The 22515-nt window shown below is 41.7% G+C and overlaps 1 protein-coding gene across 5 annotated transcripts in view; it reads left to right on the forward strand.

The window, feature by feature from the left end:
* Positions 1-2040: 2040 nt before the first annotated feature.
* ST7 (suppression of tumorigenicity 7) overlaps positions 2041-22515 on the forward strand; it is a 318541-nt gene continuing 298066 nt past the window's right edge. For 2 of the 5 annotated variants that reach the window (XM_058297257.2, XM_058297256.2), the window contains exon 1: positions 2041-2372. In XM_058297257.2, coding sequence (XP_058153240.1) covers positions 2222-2372 — 151 coding nt within the window. In that variant the 5' untranslated portion in view covers positions 2041-2221. Of the gene's footprint in view, positions 2373-2929; positions 3017-22515 lie in introns of those variants that run through there. The other 3 variants (XM_058297255.2, XM_058297254.2, XM_071215247.1) reach the window with 2 other exon arrangements.

Raw genomic sequence — 22515 nt, forward strand, 5'->3', positions numbered from 1 at the left:
CAGTATATCCATTTCACAGATGAACAAATAAGGCTTAGAGAGAAGTGAAACTCTTGAGGGAAATGCTGCTTAAATTTGGAAGCAACTGAGAGAGAAGGAGACCTCAGATAGCTGGTAATTAAACATCAGCTTTATTCTTACCAAAGCCGGATTGGGAAACACAGTTCTGTATGTGACCAGATGGACTTGTTCATATTGCCCTGAAATGAACTTCAAACTGCTGGCCTCCCTGGCAGGGAGTAAAATCTACCCAACGAACTCACTGCAAGGTTGAGGAGACCCTAGCACATACTCCCAGCAGGCTATCTGCTCCAAATTCACAAATCAGATAAGACATAATGACAGGATAGGCAGGAGGTTCCACGCATGTGATAGTCTAGTGAAGGTTCCTCTACATGCAACACTTGGGGTGTGAGTGGTATTCCCCTCTGGCAACAATGTCACTATCTCATGAATGGTTCCATCATTTACCCTGCCTGTCCTATCAGTCACCAAGGCCTATCAATTCTACCTCCCTAATATTTCTTCAATCCCCTCTTCTGTTGCATAGCAACTCCTATCCTCTCCAATCTATTCTATATACTGTCATCAGAGTCTTCTTAAGGGTAAGTATATCACACTTCCTTAAGGCCCTTCAAAATCAGATCCAGGCCTACCTCTTCAGCTTTCTCTCTCTTTTTTAAAAAATTCCCTTTCATTCTCCCCAGTCTTTTAAAATGTATTTACCATTCCCACTTGTCATTTGAGTTCGCTATCTGCTCTTCTCCTCTTTAGGAAGCACCAGGAACCTGAACCCAGGACCTCACATGTGATAGGCAGGAGCTCAATCTAGCCATGTCTGCTTTCCAGCTTTATCTCTACCACTCCTCAATGTGCAACCTCCACTTGCAATATATTGAAGCATTCTCAGTTTGCAAGAGATCAAGCGCTTTCACTTGGGTGTCGAAGCACGAAGTCCTGTCTCCAACCCCTACCCCGGGCTGTGCACCAGGGAAAGGCAATTAAAAAGATTTGTCTGACTCTCCCGGAGTCAGGAGGTACTAGAAAATTATGGTTCAAAGTCATATTAATGTCTTTCCTTGAGGTTCATTGACAGAGAGAAGCCAGGTGTCTGGAAGTTCATTTAAATTAAGGAGAAAAAAGCTTAGCCTGCCTGATGAATAACAGAGAATCTGGTGAGCAACTTAACCATCACATAAAATAGGTTCATGTACTTAAGTCGTTTTAGTTTACTAAGAATTTAGACATCATTGGGGTAGATGCAAAAACCATTTAGTAGTGTGCTATAAAAAAGTATCCTTGCCTACATCTCATTGTCTATGAGCACATGTAAAAAGTTAAAATAGCTTATTTCATTATGGAGAAAACTGCAAGTAAGCAAAATAAAATTTGTAATAAAATATTCCCCTGAATGCTCAGAATTCATCTTGGCTTTAGACTGGATGAGCTGCAATTGCTTCATTACCATCTAACAAACAGAAAGTTCAATCATTCACGAACAGAAACAGACTTTACAATTTCATGTGATAAAGGCAACATTTTATTCAGTACAGGCAAACACCTTTATAACTTATTTTCATTAAAAGTAGTAAGTTCAGTGGACTCTTTAGGACCTCGTAACTGTATGCTTTTACCCCAAATAAATACCCTTTATAACAGCCAAAAAAAAAAAAAAAAAAAAAAAGCAGTAGGTTCAGAATAAATCAAAAGTATTCCAGAGAATATAGTTTATATTTAAAACGGTCTAAGAGTTGTTTGAACTGCGATTGCTAAAGGAATTGGAGGATAAACACTCATCTTGTCAAGATTTCTTTGGGAAAACCCCTTCACAGCGACAAAATAAAGGTAACAGTGCCTGACAGGGAGTAAGCATTCAACATACGTGAGTTCTCACGTCAAGAGTTTCCTTCTAGGACGCCACCTGGCCCGTCTTTCACATTTTAGCATAATAAATATAAATGGGATCAGAACGTGAGGGGGCAGGCGCCACGTGATCCCTGCCACTCGCAGGTCCTTCAGAGACTTAGCAATAAGGCCAGCAAAGAGAAAGTAGAGCGTGCCCGCGTCCGCCCGCGATTTCCCGCCGCGCCGGCGTCCCGAGCGGCGGGCGGGTTCCGGGGGCGCCCGGGCCTCGGCGGCGGCGGCGCGAGCGGCGCCTCCGGGCCGGTGAATCATCCCGGCAGACACTGAGAGCCGCGGCAGCAGAGAGCAGCGCGGAAAAATGGCTGAAGCTGGTACGGGCTTTCTGGAGCAGCTCAAGTCCTGCATAGTTTGGTCTTGGACTTATCTCTGGACCGTGTGGTTCTTCTTCGTGCTCTTCCTGGTCTACATCCTGCGGGTGCCCTTGAAAATCAACGACAATCTGAGTACAGGTAAGGCCGGGGCAGCCGAGCCCACGGCGCTCGCCCCTCCCCCGCCTCGGAAAGTTAGTGCAACTCGCGCGGGGCCGCAGCCGGCGGGGGCGGGGGCCGGGCGCGCGCCCGGGGGCGCGCCGGGGTCCGCGCGCGCGGCTGCGGCGGCCTCCGGGCGAGGACTCGACGCCTGAGGTGGCCCGGGCGCTCGGCGAGGGGTGCGGGGCAGGCGTGCGGCCTTCTTCAGCCCCGCCGCCCGCGGGAGGAGGAGACGCGCCGCACGCGCGCCACGCGGCACCGCGGCCTGGCCCGAAGATGCCCCCTCCCCCAGCCCTCGCTGGCAAGAGACGGGAGAGCGCGGATGTGGCAGCGAGGCCGTTCCCGGGGCCCCCGCGGGCATCTGCGCGTGAACTCGGAAGGCTCCTCAGTTACTCCACGCCTTTCCTCACACCCGCCGGGCCGTGGATGCGGAGCGTCCGCAGCAGAGGCGGGGCGTCCCTCCGCACCCGCAGCGCGAGACCGGCCGCGGGCGCCCCCGCGGGGTGCTGCCCAGTATTGCCCCGTGGTGGAGCCCCAAAAAGGGTCCGTCCCAGGGGCCGCGACCCTCCGGGCCGCGCCCTCCACGGGCCTCTTTGGAAGCCGCTGAGTCGGAGGCGGGGTGTGAGGTGAGGGCGTGGGGGGAAGGACGCGACTCTGATTCAGACTGGGGAGCGGGATTCCCGAAGGTGCTCTTAGGGGTATGGATGACGTGTCAGGTTACCAAGAGGAATGTCGACGAGAAAAGGAGAGACGGGAAACCTGGACTTTTTGATAGTCTGAGTTGAAGTTTTAAGATGATCTTTACCCTTCTCGCTCTCCTCTCCCAGTCTGCTAACTTGTTAAGGCTTTTCTTAGTAGTCGGGTTCGGAAACTTAAGGCTCCACGTACTAAAGAAGTGAGCCCCGCTTCTTTCATACCCACAGTTGTAATTGGAGATGGTAATTAGAACAGGATCTTAAAACACATGTTGCCAGCCAAATGAATCATTAAAAAAAACCCAACACAACCACAAAGAAAAGTCACGACAGTAACAATCTAGTAGCGACTCAGATACACAAGGTGTGTTTTGAAGGAAGGATACAGTACTATTTGGAATCTGGAAATAGGTATGGATCTTAAGTTAGGAAGCCCCCAACTTTAAATAGGAATTTTCACAGTTCCGAGTACAGTATATACATAGTCTTCCTAGTGTGTGATTTATATACTCTGGAAATACATTTTCCTGTGGGTGTTAACTGCACTAAAACAAATTTTAGAACACTTAAGATAATTCATTTTGTTAGGTAATTGTGTTTTTAAGATGCTAAACTTTAGCCATCTCTTTTTCTATTTTTAAGGAAGTTTTAGATTACAGAAAAGTTACATGGAAAACAGGGGATTCATATATACACCTCCCCCCACACACACACATTCCCTCATTAAGAATATCTTTCACTAGTATGGTACATTTGTTACAATTTATGAACACTTACTGAAGCATTGCTACTAACCATGGTCTGTAGTTTACAGTGGGTTTACACTTTGCACCGCACAATTTTATAGGTTTTGACAAAATGATAATGGCCTTATCCATCATTGTATGTCATGTAGAACAATTCCATTGTCCCTAAAATGCCCGATGTTACACCTATTCTTCTCTCTCTATTCTCTCTGGTGACCACTGTCTTCATGTCAGTGTTATCCTCAGTCTTGAGGATTTTGGAATGTGGTGCCCACTCTGCTTCCGATGGAGAGGGGGCTTAGATCCCATGGGGCAGATGGATGGAACTGTCTGGCTTGCAATTGTAGATACTCTTTTTGGAATGGGAGTTGTCCATAATCATTTTGTTGGTTGTCCTGGGCAAGTCAGTGAACTGGAGAGTAGGTGTTGGCTGGAAGATTTAAGTTTCTGGGACATGTATTTAATGGATATAGTACTGATTATAGGTTCAAATAAAAAGGGAAATTATAAATGAGTCTCTGTTAAATTGGGGAGAAAAGTTATCATTTATTCCAAGGTAAGGTCTACTGATGGGGTACAGATTTCCTGGGGTGTTCTGTCCTGTCTATAGTGTCCAGATGTCTCTAGAGCCCCCAGGAGCACCCCTATTGAGGCATTATTCACTGTGGCAGAAACCTTAGATGCCTTAATTGCTTGGACTCATGTACCCCCTTTAGTTCATGTTTACATTTGTTTGATAGTATCCTTACAGTCAGGATTCTGTACCCCAGAATTGTCTCACTTATTTTTTTATTCTTTATTTTTTAAAGATTTATTTATCCCACCCGTTGTCTGCTGTGTCCATTGGCTGTGTGTTCTTCTTTGTCTGCTTGTCTTCTCTTTAGGCGGCACCAGAACCAATCCTGGGACCTACCGGAATGGGAGAGAGATGCTCAATCTCTTGTGCCACCTTAGCTCCTTAGTCTGCTGTGTCTCTTATTGTCTCTCCTCTGTGTCTGTTTTTGTTGTGTCATCTTGCTGTGTCAGCTCTCTGCATGGACCAGCTTGCTGTGCGGGCCAGCACTCCTGCGTGGGCCAGCTCTCTGCTCGGGCCAGCTTGCTTTCACTAGGAGGTCCTGGGAATTGAATCCTGGATCTCCCATATGGTAGACAGGAGTCCAAACGCTTGAGCCACATCACTTCCCTCACTATTTTAATAGGTGCTTCTCAGCCCTGTGGAGTCAGGAGTTCATGGCTTCCCTGCTTTTCCTCTTTTAGGGTGGCTGATTGCCACAATACTGGCTTCTTTGCTTTATGCAAATATCTCTAAGCTACCTTCTGATCCCACAGGCCTATAATTTTAAGAAATTATTTGAATATATGTTGTAATGGGATCATGTATTATTGGTAAGTGAGCTTGACTCCCCCCCCAAAAAAATTCATTGTAGGATTTTAAAAATGTGAATGTTTCTCACTTAATACACCTTAAAATTTTTATTTCAGAACACATGTTTGTTTACCACATTTTCTTAGAGTAGATTCATCATCTGTGCGTGTGCATCGCACAGGTGCTGCATAGAAATGCTTTATACAAAACAAGCAAGAAGCAAAATATTTATTGTGAAAGTGTATAGTTTCTAAGGAAGAAAATTATTAGGTCTTTCTCCAGCAACTTTAAATCTAGCATTTCCCACAAATACCTTTGTCGATTTTTGTAGGGGCATTTCTCAGTTGGGCTTATAGGAGACAGAAAATATGAAGATGAACCAGCCACTTGAACTATATATCACTAGACACATGATAGGCTGTTTCCTCTCTTTTCAGTGTGGATTTATGCACATTTCGTCATAAAGGAGGTGAAAGGAGAAGTGCACAGAACACACTCATCTCCTATTTCCATGAGAAGAGGAAGTGGGAGGGGAGACTTTGGCATCAATTCTAAGACAAGAAATGATGGCAGCAAACCAGTCCAGAACAGTTTACGTTTTTAGAAAGGCAATGGCAGACACTGAAGGCCTTTTTTCTTTTCTTTAAGTGAAAGTGAAAAGTACTGGTAGGAAAACTGGCAAAAGATTGCTGTTAACCTAATGCCTTTCCTTGCACCCTCCCTCCTTGCAAAAAAAGGGTTATTGAAGCTTAGGGCTCAGGGCCAAATATAATAGCTCCTGGTGCCTTCCCTCGGTGAGGCAGGGATTACCTTCCTATTGTCAAACTTGCTCTTGCAGGAAGATCTAAATGAGTTCTAGTGGGACTAATTTTACTGTCCCTGAGTGCTCTGTTGCTTGCTTTTTTTCCTGTGATGGCGAAGGCAAGTGTCCCTGGAGAAGCTGCTAAGTCTGTAGCTACTTTTATTTTTTTTTAAAGATTTATTTTTCTCCCTTCGCCCCCCCCCCCGTCTGCTCTCTCTCTGCATTCACTGTATGTTTTTTTGTGCTTGCTTGTATTCTTGTCAGCAGCACCCAAAATCTGTATCTTGTTTTGTTGCGTCATCTTGCTGCATCAGCTCTCCATGTGTACGGCACCATTCTGGGCAGGCTGCGCTTCCTTTTGTGCTGTGCGTCTTTCCTTACAGGGTGCACTCCTTGCGCATGGGGTTCCCCTATTTGGGGGACACCCTTGCGTGGCACGCACTCCTTGTGTGCATCAGCACTGACGTGGGCCGGCTCATCACATGAGTCAAGAGGCCCTGGATTTGAACCTTGGACCTCCCATGTGGCAGGCGAACACCCTATCCACTGGGCCAAGTGTGCTTCCCCATATACCACTTTTTAAATGTCCCAGTAATGTCCCTTTGAAGTTTTTCTCCTCCTTTGCTAGAGTCCATTCAGGATCATGTAATGCATTTAATTGTCATTGTCTCTCTAAATGCTTTTTCTCTCTTTTTTCCCCTATAATTGTGGGAACGTATATAAAACAAACTTTCCCATTGCAACCACTCCCAGGCATTCTGTTCAGCAGATTCATCACATTCACAATATTGTGGCACTGTTACCACCTTTAATTACTAAAACTTTCCCATCTCCCCAAACAGAAACCCTACACCCATTATGCATGAACTCCTCCTTCCCTTGACCCCCTTGTTCCTGCCAGTCCTCACTCTAATTTCTGTCTTTCATATCCTACAGTATTTTCTTTGTAGTTATCATGGAGCTTAAATTTTGCATCTTAAATCTATGTGTCATTTGCTTTGATACCAACTTAACTTAAATAGTATATACAGACTATGTTCCTATACCCCTCTGTTCCCCATAACTACTTTATATAGTTTTTGTCACACATTACATGTTTATACATTATGAGCCCCAAACCACAGATTTATCATTATATTTTATTCATTTGTCTTTAGATCTTGAGAGAAGGAAAGGGGAGTTGCAAACCTAAAATACAATAGTACAGGCATTTAACTTTGCCAGTGTCTTTACTCTCGTAGGGCTGGTCTAGCAGTGATGATCTCCCTCAGTTTTTGTTTAGCTGGGAGTGTCTTAATCTTAGTGAGTCTCCCTTGTATGTGACATGTTTCTTCTCTCGTGTGGCTTTCCGAATTCTGTATTTTTGGCATTGAACAGTTTGATTATAACATGGTATGCTGTGGGTCTATTAGGGTTTATTCTGTTTGGAGTTGGTTGGGCATTTTGGATGTATATATTCATGTCTTTCATTAAATTTGGTAAGTTTTCAGGCTTATTTCTTTGAATATTCTCACTCCCCCTTTCTCCTCGTTTTTGGGATTCCCACAATGTGCGTATTGGTATGCTTGATGTTGTCCTGCAGGTTCCTCAGGCTCTGTTCACTTTATTCATTCTTTTTTTCTTTTGCCCCTCAGTCTTATTTCTGAGCTTCTGTGCTCTGCTGATTCCAGTTTCTGGCTCTGGGACCTCTCTCTCAGCTGCTTTGGGTTTCTACGTCTCTGCCATTCTTTTCTGTTTGTGTCTGTGCTTTCAGTTCTCCATTTATAGAAGACTCCATCCAGCAAGAGGATAAAGAGCCACCCTGGGTCATGCCTTACTTAGGTAATCCAATCAGTTTCCCCAGCTGACTTCAATCTAGTCAAAGGGTCCCACACCCACAGGAATGGAAGAATTAACTTCCAGAACATGATCTTTTCTGAGAGCCATAAAAGGCTTCAAACTGTCACACATAGACATTTTGATATTTTAATATTGCTGGAATTTAGACTCTGATGTATCTAATGTTCTTTAGTTTTGTGTCCAGCTAGTATTAAGACAGAGCTCTCCTTTAATTTAATGCCCAGAGCTAACAAAAAACACACAAAGAAGAAGTAGAAGAAAAAGAAAGAGTAAAAATAGAAAGAAAACACCTTTTCCAGTCCTTGTGGATTGACCTGTGTAGGTACTTTACTTTAGTGCTTATTCATATAATGAGTTTAGAGAATTGTTCCAGGCCAAGTGCAGGGGCCTCACTGATCCTTTCTACTCATATCCCTTGTCTTGAACGTGTGCACGTGGCCCTAGGATTTCCCGTTTATTCTGCCTTCTTACATAGGAAGCAGTGTCCTCATGGTCCTGGGCCCTACTGCACTCTATGTCCTATAGCCAGAAATCCCTTGCCGCAGGTAGCATAACTGGACTCTTCCTCAGTGAGCTTGGTGAGCTGCCTTTTACATACAGGACAAGTTCTGGGATGGTGAGCCCCACAGGCTACCTACCACCAGACAGACTGGGCCAGACCTGTATGCTCCCATTATGTGCATGAGGGGTATTCTGCTCCATCCGAAACTGGGAACAGAGATCTGCACTGTGAATGTGGCAGACTTCAGGTGGAGCCAGTGAGGGGTGGGGAAGGGGCCAGTCAGGGTGTCACAAGATCCTACCATTTTTAAGTAGCTTTTTCTTGATTCGGCATTCACCCTCTTACTGCAGTCCTTTAACTGTTTTCTGGAGCTTTGAGAGAAATGTTTCTACCAGTTCTTACTGGTTGTTTAACACTTCTATGGGGGGATGGAGCCCTGAAGTGTCTCACTCCAGCATCTTGATCTGTTTACCATTTTTGCACTGAGTAGCTTAAGTAATTTTCCATTTTTTTTTGTTTCCTGAATAGAAAGTTTTCAATAATTGAAAAATTTTAAAAAGATTTATATATAAACCCTCCCCCCATTGTCTGCTCTCTGTGTCCCATTCGCTGTGTGTTCTTCTGTGTCCACTTGCATTCTTTCCTGCGGTACTGGGAATCTGTGTTTCTCTTTGTTGTGTCATCTTGCTGCATCAGCTCTTCATGAGTTTGGCACTGCTTCTGGGCAGGCTGCATTTTTTTTTTTTGCATGGGGCAGCTCCCCTTGCAGGGCGCACTCCTTGCATGTGGGGCTCCCCTATGCGGGTGATGTCTCTGTGTGGCACAGCACTCCTTGCGCGCATCAGCACTGTGCAATGGGCCAGCTCACCAAACGGGTCAGGGGGCCTTGGGTTTGAACCCTGGACCTCCCATGTGGTAGACAGACGCTCTATCATTTGAGCCAAATCAGCTTCCCTGAAATTTAATTCTTTTTGTAAAACAAATATAATAGCCTCATCTAGGCTTAAAGTTATTTATATCATAAAACATTTTTTGTGCTAGTTAAGATAGTATATACAGATGAGCACCTCATACTCTTGAATTGAAATGATATGTAAATCCAGGTCCATATCAGTTTTAGATATTTTTATGTTGGATATGGTTGCTCTACATTTAATTAACATCCTGGATTTCTTATCTAAAAGGCCTGGCTATAGTTTAGGTCTTTTGCCCCTGCTAACTAAAATGTTCACCCCCATCTGTAATTCCCATCCATCCTTCAAGGATAGCTTACATACTGCCTTCTGATCCCTTCAACTGAAAGTAATATTTCCTCTGACTCATATAGTGGACTTTCTCAGAGGGATCTTGGAAACTTTTCCGCTACACGTTGCATCAGTTGTAGTTGTGTGTGTGCATAATATGTGTGTCAGTGTTGTATGTGCCTCATTCTCTGTGTACATATGTTTCATGGCTTTTTTTTTTTCCTTTTTTAGGAGGTACCAGGGATTGAACCCAGGACCTCGTTCATGTGAAGCAGGCACTCAACCACTGAGCTATATCTGCTTCCCAATGATGAGAGTTGGTTTATTCATTTGTTTTGTTTTGTTTTGAACCCAGGACCTCATACATGGGAAGCAGGAACTCAACCACTTGAGCTACATTCGCTCCCCATAAAGCCTTGTCTAGATTATGATTCTTAGTCTTTTACTTTAATTCCTTGCACATAGTAGGTGCTTACCATCCACTGAATGAATGATTCTCCAAGTTATTTTGTATTCATTGGGTTGAGATTAGAAAAATGGAATTGATCAAACACATTATTAGTATATGCCACCATGTAAATTTTCAGATTTAGATTGAGTTCAGTGGCTGTCACAAAATCATAAGAAATTCTATGATTGGTCATATGCATTAATTCACTGTCCAGTTTATGACCACATAAATAGACTTTTTTTTTTTCCCTGCTTAATGTCTGCTTTGAGTTTAGGGTATATCCCAGATATTTAGTTCCCCTTAATTACTTTTGGAGATGTTTCTCATAGCCATTAATGAAACAATCTAAATGATCCCTTTTTTCCAGGGTGTCAGTTTTCTTAACTGTAAAAGGATAGCTTTACACTTCATAATGTTTCTTCAAAGTCTGTGCCAGTATCTTGGGATGGATTTCATTGAGTGCTGAGTGTAGTACAAAGGAAATACATGGACTAAATTTTTTTTCCTCCCAATTTGGATTCTAATTCTTGGTGAATATGATTTAAGATTTTATGTGACTCTTCAATGGCTTCCCATTGCACTAAAAATAAAACCCAAGTATATTATCCTGGTTTTCAAAGTTTGATGATTTGGTCCCTTTCCTACCTCTCCAATCTGAACAGCTTTTCTGGAGGTCCTCAGCTGTTGGCAGAGTCCAGCACGACTCACTGCCTTTGGGGATGGCTGTTGGTGCCCATTAATGTTCTGGAGCAACTGCATTACTGTCACTTCTGTCTCCTGGTACCCAGGACCAGTGTCCCATCTTTCCCTCTTACCAGATCCTGTTGTTTAAAGGGTGGCTTTGGCCAGGCAGCTGGGGTCAGGCTTGCAGGTCACCTGGTCCAATCAGGATTGTAGATAGAGGCCCATTGGACCTCTCTTTTAGTTCTATATGGCCTTGCAATTCTCCTGAATTACTGACATGCAATAAAAGTAATGCTGCCATTTTAGTACAGCATCAGTATGGGTTCAAGTAATTTACTAATTATAATTCTTAACACTAGGTACATTATCTGTAACTGAGGATAATAATAGCATCTTTTTTCCTTCATAGCGTCTTATTTATTTGACCTGTATATATATTTTTATTTCTGTTTGATTTTTTTTATTCCCCCTCCTTGCTGCTTGCTGGCTATCTGCTCTGTGTCCATTTGCTGTGCATTCTTCTGTGTATATTTATTTATTCCCCCGCCCTTGAGGTTTGCTTGTTGTTTTGCTCTCTTGTCCATTTGCTGCGCACTCTTCTGTGTTTTATTTTTACTTGTCTCTCTTTTTGTTGTGTCAACTTGCCGAGTTGGCTTTCCACAGTGCTTGCGGGCTGGCGGCACTCTGCGGCATGTGACGAGCCTGCCTTCACAAGGAGGCCCTGGGACGCGAACCCAGGGCCTCCCATATGGTAAACGGGAGCCCAACTGATTGAGCCACAGCCGCTTCCCTTCGCTTTAATTTTGATGAGAAATATATGACAGCAGCAATTGGAGTTCTACTCCTGATAAAATGAATAAGCTTTTTCTAAAAACTTATTTTGAAATAATTTCACACTTACTGGAAAGTTGCAAAAATGTAAAAACAATATAGAGAATTCCAGTATTCCCTCTACCCAGATACCTTACCAACTTCTAACATTTGCCACATTGGTTATTATCATTCTACCTGTCATCCATCCATCTATTTTTGAGCATTTGAGAGTTGGTTATATACATTATGCTCCTTGAACACTTAAGATTTCCATGTATATTTCTTAAGAACAAGGATATTCATTTATTCTGGTGGCTTGGAGCTATGTAACCTAGAAAAATGTGTTCTTCAACTTAATCCCTTACTGTGGGTGTGAACCCTTGTAAATTGGACCTTTCGAAGAGGTTACTTCATTTACATCCAAGCTGTATTAGGATGGGTCTTAATATATTATAGACAAGGTCACAAACAGAGAAAAGGCCACAGGACCACCCAGAAGTTGAAAGTCAGCAGAACCTGGAAGAGAAGAGAGAAATCAGGAGAAGCCTTCATTTGTATTGCCGTATGACAGAAAAACCAAGAATGAAGGATTGCCACAGACAGGCCCAGAATACCACAGTCTTCACTGAGAAAGCATCACCTTGATGATATCTTGATTTTGTACTTCTCCTGGCCTCAGAACTGTGAGGCAATAAATTCATGTTGTTTAAGCCATCCCATTGCGTCGTGTTTGCTTCAACACCCAGAAAACCAAAACACTATATAACAACATTAAGTACAATTATCAGGTTCAAGAAATTTAACATTGCTATGAAGCATATAGTCTATATTCCAAATTTTTTCATATGTCCCAATAATATATTACTGGGCATTTTATCCTACATTATTAGAGCCAGTCTAGGATCATGCACTACATTTAACTGTCATTGTCTCTTTAGTCTCTTTCTCTTTCTGTTTTCCAAATGTGATAATATATATACAGCATAAAATTTCCCATTCTCAACTATTCCCAAGCATAAAATTCACTGGTATTAATCATATGCACAATGTTGTGGTATTATCACCACCATCCACTGTTAAAACTTTCCATCATCCCAAACAGTGACCAGCAACCAACCCATTATGCATTAATACCCCATTCCCACTCACATGCCCTCCCCCACCCCTAGTAACATCTACTCTATTTTCTATTTCTTGAAAATGCATATTTACTTCATAAAAGTGGAATCATATAATATCTGTCCTTTGGTGTCTGGCTTATTTCATTCAACACAATGTCTTCTAGGTTCATCCATGTTGTTGCATGTATTAGAACTTCATTCCTTTTCATGGCTGAGTAATATTCTGTTGTGTGTGTATACCACATTTTGTTTACCCATTCATCTGTTGATGGACACTTAGATTGCTTCCATCTTTTGGCAGCTGTGAATAGCAGTATGCAAATATATGTTTGAGTCTGTGCTTTCAATTCATTTGGGTATATAACAAGAAGAGGGATTGTTGAGTCATATAATAACTTTATAAAAAAGTGCCAAATGTTTTCCACAGTGGCTAGATCATTGTAAATTCCCATCAGTAATGTACGATTGTTCCTGTTGCCCCATATCCTGCCCAACACTTGTTACTCTCCATTTTTGTATTAATAGTCATTTTAGTGGTTGTGAAATGGTATCTCATTGTGATTTTGATTTGCATTTTCCTAATGGCTAATGACATCGAGTATATTTTCATGTTCTTATTGGCCATTTGTGTATCTTCTTTGGAGAAATGTTTGTTCAAATCTTTTGCCTATTTTTAATATTGGTTCATTTGTCTTTTTGTTGTTGAGCTGTAGGATTTCTTTTTATAGCCTGGATATTAAACCTTTATTGCCTATGTGGTTTTGAAATATTTTGTCTGATTCTGTAGGTTATCATTTTACTTTCATGATGAAGTCCTGTGATGCACAAAAGTTTTAAATTTTGAAGAGGTCTCATCAATTTTTTTCATTTGTTGCTCATGCTTTTTGGTGTAAAGTTTAAAAAACCATTGCCTAACACAGGATCCTGGAGATGCTTCTCCATGTTTTCTTCTTGGAGTTTTACAGTTTTGTTTCTTATATTTAGGCTTTGATCCATTTTGATTAAATTTTGTATATGGTGTGAGGTAGTGGTCCCCCTTTGTTCTTTTGTATATGGATATCCAGTTTTCTTAGAACCATTTGTTAAAGAGTCTGTTCTTTCCCCATTGAGTGGATTTAGTAGCCTTGTCAAAAATCAGTTGGCCATAGATGTAAAGGTTTATGTCTAATCTGTCCATTTGATCCCATTGGCCTATATGTCTGTCCTTAGGCTGGTACTATGCTGTTTATTCATTTTTTCATTTTTAAAAAATTAAAATAAAAATCAGTTTTATTGATACATATTAATAAAGCATACAGTTCATCCAAAGTATAAAATCAGTGTTATTTGGTATAATCATGTAGTTGTGCATTCATCACTTCAATCATTAGAGCATTTTCATTATATGCTGTTTTAATCACTATAGCTTTGCAGTAAATTTTAAAATTGGGGGAGGCAGATGTGGCTTAAGTGATTCTTCTGCCTACCACATGGGAGGTAATGGGTTTGGTTCCTGGTGCATCCTGGAGAAGGCAAGCTGGCGTGTCAGACAGCTGCAGCGAGCTGACACGACAAAAGAGACACAAAGACGAAAGACAATGAGAGACAACAAACCAGGGAGCTGAGGTGGCTTGAGTGATTGAGTGCTTCTCTTTCACATGGGAGGTCCTGGATTTGGTTTCCAGTGCCTCCTAAAGACAAGGCAAGCAGACAAAGAGCACACAGCAAATGGGACACAGTGACTGCAAACAATGAAGTGAGGAGGATAAATAAATAAAATAAATCTTTAAAAAAAAATTGGGAAGGGTGAGTGTTCCAACTTTGTTCTTTTTCTTTTTTTTCAAGATGGTTTTGAGTATTTTGGGCCCCTTGCATTTCCATATAAAATTGATAATTGGCTTTTTCTATTTTTGCAAAGAAAGTGAAATTCTGATTGATATTGCATTGAATTTGCAAATTGATTTAGCACCTCAATATTTAGTCTTCCAGTCCATGAACATGGAATGCTTTTCCATTTATTTAGTTCTTTCCATTTATTTAGTTTTTTTTTGGGAATGTTTTGTAGTTTTTTGTTTATAAATACTTTGCATCCTTAGTTAAATTTATTCCTAGATATATGATTCTGTTAATTGGTATTGTAAACTGAATTTTTTTCCTTATGTCCTCTTTAGGTTGTTCATTACTAGAGTATAGCAACGCCAATGATTTTTGCATTTTTATTTTGTACATGCCACTTTGCTGAATTTGTTTATTAGCTCTAGTAACTTTATTGTGAGTTTTTCAGGATTCTCTAAGTATAGGATCATATCATCTGCAAATAAGAAAAGTTGCCTCTTCATTTTCAATTTGAATACATTTCATTTCTTTTTCTTGCCTAAATTTCTGGCTGAAATTTCCAGTGCAATGTTGAATACCAGTGGTGACAGTCAGCATCCTTATCTTATTCCTTATCTTAGAGGGAGAACTTTCAGTCTTTCGCCACTGAGTATGATTTTTCCATATATGTTGTTTATGGGTTTCCATATATGTCCTTTATCATGTTGTGCAAGTTTCCTTCAATTCCTTGTTTTCTAAGTGTTATTATCAAGAAGGGGTGCTGGGTTTTGTTAAATGCCTTTTCTCTATCAAATGAGAAAATCACTTTTTTTCCCCTCCATTCTTTTAATGTGGTGCATTACATTAACTGATTTTCTTATTTGAACCACCCTTGTATACCTGTGATAAATCCCACTTGATCATGGTGTGTAATTCTTTTAATGTGCTGTTGGATTCAGTTTGCTAGTATATTGTTAAGGACTTTTGCATCTATATTCATAAGAGGTACTGGTCTCTAATTTTCTTTTCTCGTGATATCTTTATCTGGCTTTAATAGTAGGGTGATGTTAACTGTATAGAATGAATGAGTTAGGAAATGTTCTCTTTGCTTCAGTTTTTGGGAAGAGTATAAACAAGATTGGTATTTATTCTTTTGGAATGTTTGGCAGAATTCACCAATGAAGACAGCTGGTCCTGAGCTTTTCTTTCTTGGGAGATTTTTGATGACTGATTAACTCTCTTTACTTGTTATTGGTCTGTTGAGATCTTCTGTTTTTTTCTTGAGTTTGTATGTTTCTAGGAATTTGTCCATTTCATCTAGGTTGCCTAATTTGTTTATGCATAGTTCATAGTATCCTCTTAAAATCTTTTTTATTTATTTGGGATTGGTAATAATGTCTCCCCTTTAATTTCTTATTTTAGTAATTTGTGCCCCTTCTCTTTTTTTCTTTGTCATTCTAGCTAAAGATTTGTTGACATTGATCTTTTTAAAGAACCAACTCTTAGTTTCACGGATTATTTTTTTAACTCTCTATTTCATATATCTCTGCTTTAATCTTTTTTTCTTTTTTAAAAAAATTTATTCTGCTTTAATCATATTTCCTTTCTTCTTTCCACTTTGTAGTTTTCTATTCTGTTTCGGTATCCTCCAGGTGTGAGATTAAGCCATTGCTTTGAGAGCTTTCTTTTTTTTAAATGTAAGCATTTAGAGCTATAAATTTCTCTCTGAACACTGCCTTTTCTGTCTCCCCTAAGTTTTGGTGTGTTGTATTTTCCTTTTCATTTGTCACAAGGTATTTCCTAATTACCCTTGTGTCTTCTTTGATCCATTGGTTGTTTACTACTACATTTTAAAATTTCCACATATTTGTGAATTTTCCAGTTTTTCTTTTATTATTGATTTCTAAGTCAGTCCATTGTGGTCAGAGATGATACATTATGTGATTTCAATATTTTTAATTTATTGAGACTTGTTTTGTGCTAGGATATGGTTTATCCTATAGAATGATCCATATGGAATAGAGAGGAATGTGTATGCTGCTGCTGCTGGGGGAAATACTCTATATATGTTTGTTAGGTCTAGTTGGTTTAGAATATTGTTCAGGTCTTGTCTTGATGTTCTATCTGAATGTTCTCACCATTATTGAAAGGGGTGTGTTGAAGTGTCTACTATTAATGTGAAAATGCCCATTTCTCCCTTTAAATCTGTCTGTATTTGCCTTGTATATTTTGGGGCTCTGCCATTAGGTGCATATGTATTTGTAATTGTTATGTCTTTTTAAATTGACCCTTTATAGGTATATCATGACCTTTTCCCTCCTAACAGTTTTTGACTTAAAGTCTATTTTACCTGATTTTAGTATTGTGACCCCAGCCCTCTTTGGTTTACATGGTTAAGTGCTGTTATATATATTATGGAAATAATTATGGCTGGCAAAGATAGTATACTGTGCTAATGAAGGTCTTAATAGGAAACCGATCATAACTCAAGCTGATAATTAAAGAACATGTAATAAAGAGACTATTTACAAAGATGTGGGCAGGATAGTAAAAAAGGATATATGATTAATAATCAACCATAGTGCAGTACCCTGGAGCTAGGAGCAGCAGGGAATTATTGTTACTCTTAAGTCTGAAGGAGCTAGGGGAGGCAGTGTTACTGGAATCTGGAGAGAGGTAGTTATATGGAGGGCCTGTGACCTTTAGTGGCTGGATGCAGTCAATCTGTGATGACTCCGTTCATTGAGAACTAGAGGAAAATACCCTACCCTTATTCTCCTCCTACCTTTTGATACCTTATTGGTCGAACCGAAACAGAACCCAGAAGGCAAGGGAGCCTATTAATGTGGTACACAAAGGTCAGTGACCCAGGGCACAGAGTAGGATGGAGAAGGTGAAAAGTAGACCTGGAGAAGAAGGAGACCTGAGGGTAATACATCTAGCCTAGGCATTTTTCTACAAGTGCTTGTTTCCTCCTGCCCCCCCCTTTCTTACACTGTCTCTTTTTCCTAACAAGAGGTATTTCTCAAAGTTCTATTTTCAACAGTCTTCTTTTCTTAGGCTGTAGTCTTCAGTAAACTCATGTAGATGAAATTTAGATCTATAGTTTTTTTTCTGACCCTCTCCCAACTTCCAGGTTTGCATATTCAGTTGTGTATGGGCTATTTTCTTTGAAATATGAATCACTAGCTCCATTCTTTTCTTCCTCTTAACAGAAATCAGTTTCTCTTAAGGATACCACCACTTTCAAGGCTCATAGTAATCTTCACCCACTCTTTCAAATATTTAGTTGACAAATCCTGTCAATTTCTAGGCTTCATGAATCTTCCTTTAATTCCTACTTCTGCCTTTATTTCAACCCTTATAATCTTATTACAATAATCTCCCAACTGAGCTTCCTGCCTCTAATCTTGCCTAATCTATTCTATATACCAGGATATTGCTTTCAAATCTGTTAATGTCTTTCTGTTGCCCAGCAAATAAAATAGAGACATCTAAACATAATATCCTAGGCCTTTTACCATTTTCTCCAGTGAAAATTTTTAGCTTGATACTCAATAATTTCCTTCATATTCCATGCCCCACTCAAAGTATATTTTACTGCATTGTATTGCCAACTTTCCATTATGTTCGTATTCTTTTTATTTTATCCCCCCCCCCCAGTTGTCTGCTTTCTGTGTCCATTCGCTGTGTGTTCTTTTGTGCCCGCTTGTATTCTTGTTAGCGGCACCCGGAATCTGTGTCTTGTTTTGTTGCATCATCTTGCTGCGTCAGCTTTCCCTGTGTGTGGTACCATTACTAGGCAGGCTACACTTTTTTTGCACTGGGCAGCTCTCCTTATGAGGCGCACTTCTTGCGCATGGGGCTCCCCTACGCGGGGGACACCCCCGCGTGGCATGGCGCTTCTTGCGCACATCAACTCTGTGCATGGGCCAGCTCATCACACAGGTCAGGAAGCCCTGGGTTTAAACCTTGGACCTTGTATATGGTAAGCGGCTGCCCTATCTGTTGGGCCAAATCCCCTTCCCATATGTTCATATTCTTTTTTTTTTAAAGATTTATTTATTTATTTAATTCTGCCACCCCCCCCCCCCAGTTGTCTGCTCTCTGTGTCTATTTTGCTGCGTCTTGTTTCTTTGTCCGCTTTTGTTGTCATCAGCGGCACAGGAAGTGTGGGCGGCGCCATTCCTGGGCAGGCTGCACTTTCTTTCGCGCTGGGCGGCTCTCCTTATGGGGCGCACTCCTTGCGAGGCGCACTCCTTGTGAGTGGGGCTCCCCTACGCGGGGGACACCCCTGCGTGGCAGGCTACTCCTTGTGCGCATCAGCACTGCGCATGGGCCAGCTGCACACGGGTTAAGGAGGCCTGGGGTTTGAACCGCGGACCTCCCATGTGGTAGACGGACACCCTAACCACTGGGCCAAGTCTGTTTCCCATATTCTTAATCATCTTAAAAATTCCACACTTTTCTTATCATGGAAACCAGATGATTCATTGGCAAGCTAGATATCACTATTTTACCAGAGTCCAAATAGTTGCAAATACCCCAAATTCAAAATTCCCCATATAACCTATACCCCATTGACTCCTTAATTGCCTTGTCCTGAGGACCTTGAACTCTCCCTCCAGAATTTTACTCCTGTGTCATGGAACATCTAGACCTGTCTACCCCTGGGATTTAATGGGCCTTGGGCCTTCTTCCCCTCAGTATGTGGTTCCACTACCAGTCTTCTTATTTGGTTTTAGTCACAAAGAACCGTTGATAGTCTGTATAGAGGCCCCTCTAGTGGTCCTGGCTTACTTTAAAATTTTTTATCTTAAAACAGTCTCAGACTTGAAAGTACAGTAGAGTTTTTCCTAATGTGCCAAAGGATCTAATTCACAATCATACATTGCATTTAGTTGTCCTGTCTCTCAAGTCTCCTGCAGCCTGGAATAGTTCCTCAGTCTTTCCTTGACTTTTTGTGACCTTGACACTGTTGCTGAATACATGCCAGTTTTTTTGGTAGAATTTCCCTCAATTTGAGTTTGTCTGATGGTTCCTCATGATTAAGTTCAGGTTATGCTTCCTTGGCAGGGGGCACATTATTTCCAATTGTCCCATTAATAATGATGCTCATCTTGATCATCTACTTAAATTGATGTCTGCAAGTATTCTCTAGTAATTCTTTTTCTTGTTGCAATAAGTATTTTATGGGGAGACCCCTTGAAACTGTATAATTTCCTTATCAAACCTTTGTTTATTTCTTTTTTTTTTAATATTTATTTATTATTATTATTTTTAATTACAATTAAAAAAATATATGAGGTCCCATTCAACCCCACCGCCCCCGCCCCCCACTCCCCCCACAGCAACACTCTCTCCCATCATCGTGATACATCCATTGCACCTGGTAAATTCATCTCTGAGCATCACTGCACCCCATAGTCAATGGTCCACATCATAGCCCAGACTCTCTCACGTTCCATCCAGTGGGCCCTGGGGGGATCTACAGTGTCCCGTAATTGTCCGTGAAGCACTATCCAGGACGACTCCACGTCCCGAAAACGCCTCCACATCTCATCTCTTCCTCCCGTTCCCCACACCCAGCAGCCCCTATGGCTACCGTTCCCACACCCATTCCACATTTTCTCTGTGGACATTGGATTGGTTGTGTCCATTGCACACCTATGTCAAGTGATGGCTTAGATTGCACATGGGTACTGGATGCACTCTTCCTGCTTCTAGTTGTAGACACTCTAGGCTCCATGTTGTGGTGGTTGACCTTCTTCAACTCGATGTTAGCTGAGTGGAGTAAGTCCAATAAGTCAAAGTGTAGGAGCTGAAGTCTGTTGAGGCTCTGGGCCTGGGTGTCATATTATCAGTCCAGAGATTCAAATCCCCTACATATATCTTAAACCCAGCACCAACTACAATTCCAATAAAGTAGCATGCAAGTCTTGTGAAAAGAGATCCCCTCTGAGTCCATTTCCATCACGCAGAAACACCAGCTCCAAAGAAGGGCCATCTGTCATGGCAGTGAACCCCTTCTGCCATGACCATAGAACCCGTGGGTCTCTTTATCCCTCAAAAGAACCAATACCTGGGGTTGTATCTACCTTATCTGTCTCTTAGACTCTGTTCAGTTGTACATAGGGGTATTCCTTCTGACAACCTCCAGACTCTTTTTTAGAGACTCACAGCCTTATAATCTCATTTCTCCTTTCCATTTCCCCCTTACATTAGGTCAAACCGCTTCCCGAAGTCATGTTATTATATGTAGACAGGTATATTCTGCTGTTCCACATTGAATCTTTAATTCAAGGTCATTTTCTAGTTGCTTCTTCAGCTGGTATGTGGTAGTGATCCCTCGGTGCCAGGGAGGCTCATCCCCGGGTGTCGTGTCCCACGCTGGGGGGAATGCATCACATCTACACGCTGAGTTTGGCTGTGAGAGTGGCCACATTTGAGTAACATGAAGGCTGTCAGGAGGAAACCCCCAGGCACAATGCTACTCTAGGCCTTGTTCTTATTGCAGGTGCATAGGCTCAAAAGTGTAGCCATTAGTATCAAGAGCCCACTGTTGGGCCCTCCTTCCTTCCTGGTTCTTGCCGTTGCACCTGGAGGATTGCCGCTGCTCTCCCAGGGCCCACAACAGTGACCCCCCGGCCAGGAGCCCAGTACCCCCCTAGCTGTTGTTATTAATTGTTTCCACTATGAGTATATATAGACATTACCATATACCCTGGGCATATGCCCTGTATAACTCCCTGTCAACCATATATATCCTGTCAATAACATCCCATATCAGTATTCCTCCGCTGCCATTGTTGAACCACTCTGTGATCCAAAACTTCCCGTAAAGTGAATCCCAACATAATGTCAGTTTCAGAAGAGTCTTAGATCACCAAAATTCATATATACAATATACAGTATTTCCCCAGATCCACCATAAAACCTTTTCCCTTCCACAGCAATAATCTTTTAACTTATTCATATCATATTTCCTGAAACTGATGTACAGATTCCGAAACTATAGTTTTCAAACAAGGTAACATTTGTGCTTACTATGTGGTCCATACTTTAGGTTGTACAGTTTTCTAAATTTTTTAGTTATCCTATGTTTTGTCTTATGGTTTTCATTATTAGTCTGTCGTCCCCTATATGTTTTTGGTGTAATATTAGCTGTTTTATATTCATCCTCGTGTACTCTCACATAACTCCTCTTTTGCCCCCTTATTTACCTTTGTTCCATCCATTGCACGTCTATTTTCCCCTCCCCTTAGGGCCCACAACGCCTGCCAATCTAATGCCCTGGGAGCCGTCCTTTCTCACGAGAGATACAGTTCTCTCTATTCGACGGCATTAGTCTTCCCCAGGATATGGGTCCACCCCACCCAATGGTAGAACCCACCTTGGCAAAATGAGCCTTCAGCTATTCCCTCCGGAGTCCGTCCCGCATCAGACCATACCCCCTGAGCGTCCTAACCAGGTAACCCTCCTACGTATACTTTGATACGTTTTACTCAACATTTAGTTCTCAATGAACTTCTGGCACTCTCCCATGTTTGTATGTTGCCCCTCCCTCCCACCTATTTCTTGGACCATATTACCCCTCTTCCCATCCCCAGCCCCCCTTAAACCCAGAAAACCCCACCTGAAGGTAACCCCTTGCCCCCATTTTGTCCCTTCTTTGTGCTCATACTTACCCCCAGCTCATAACAGATTCCACCCCTACAGACATTAACTCACAGCCTTCCTCCACCCCCCGATTTCCAGTAAGCCACTTTTCCAGACTCTAGCTCTCTGAGGCAGTTAACTTATTTCATATCATTGAGGTCATATAGTATTTGTCCTTCAATGCCTGGGTTGCTTCACTCAACATAAGATTCTCAAGGTTCATCCATGTTATCACGTGCGATTGTAGTGTATTTGTTCTTACAGCTGAGTAGTATTCCATTGTGTGTATATACCACATTTTATTGATCCACTCATCTGTTGATGGACTTTTGGATTGATTCCAACTTTTGGCGATGGTGAACAATGCTGCTATGAACATTGGTGTACATATATCGGTTTGTGTCCTTGT

Source organism: Dasypus novemcinctus, chromosome 5, assembly GCF_030445035.2.
Source record: "Dasypus novemcinctus isolate mDasNov1 chromosome 5, mDasNov1.1.hap2, whole genome shotgun sequence".
NCBI lineage: Eukaryota > Metazoa > Chordata > Mammalia > Cingulata > Dasypodidae > Dasypus > Dasypus novemcinctus.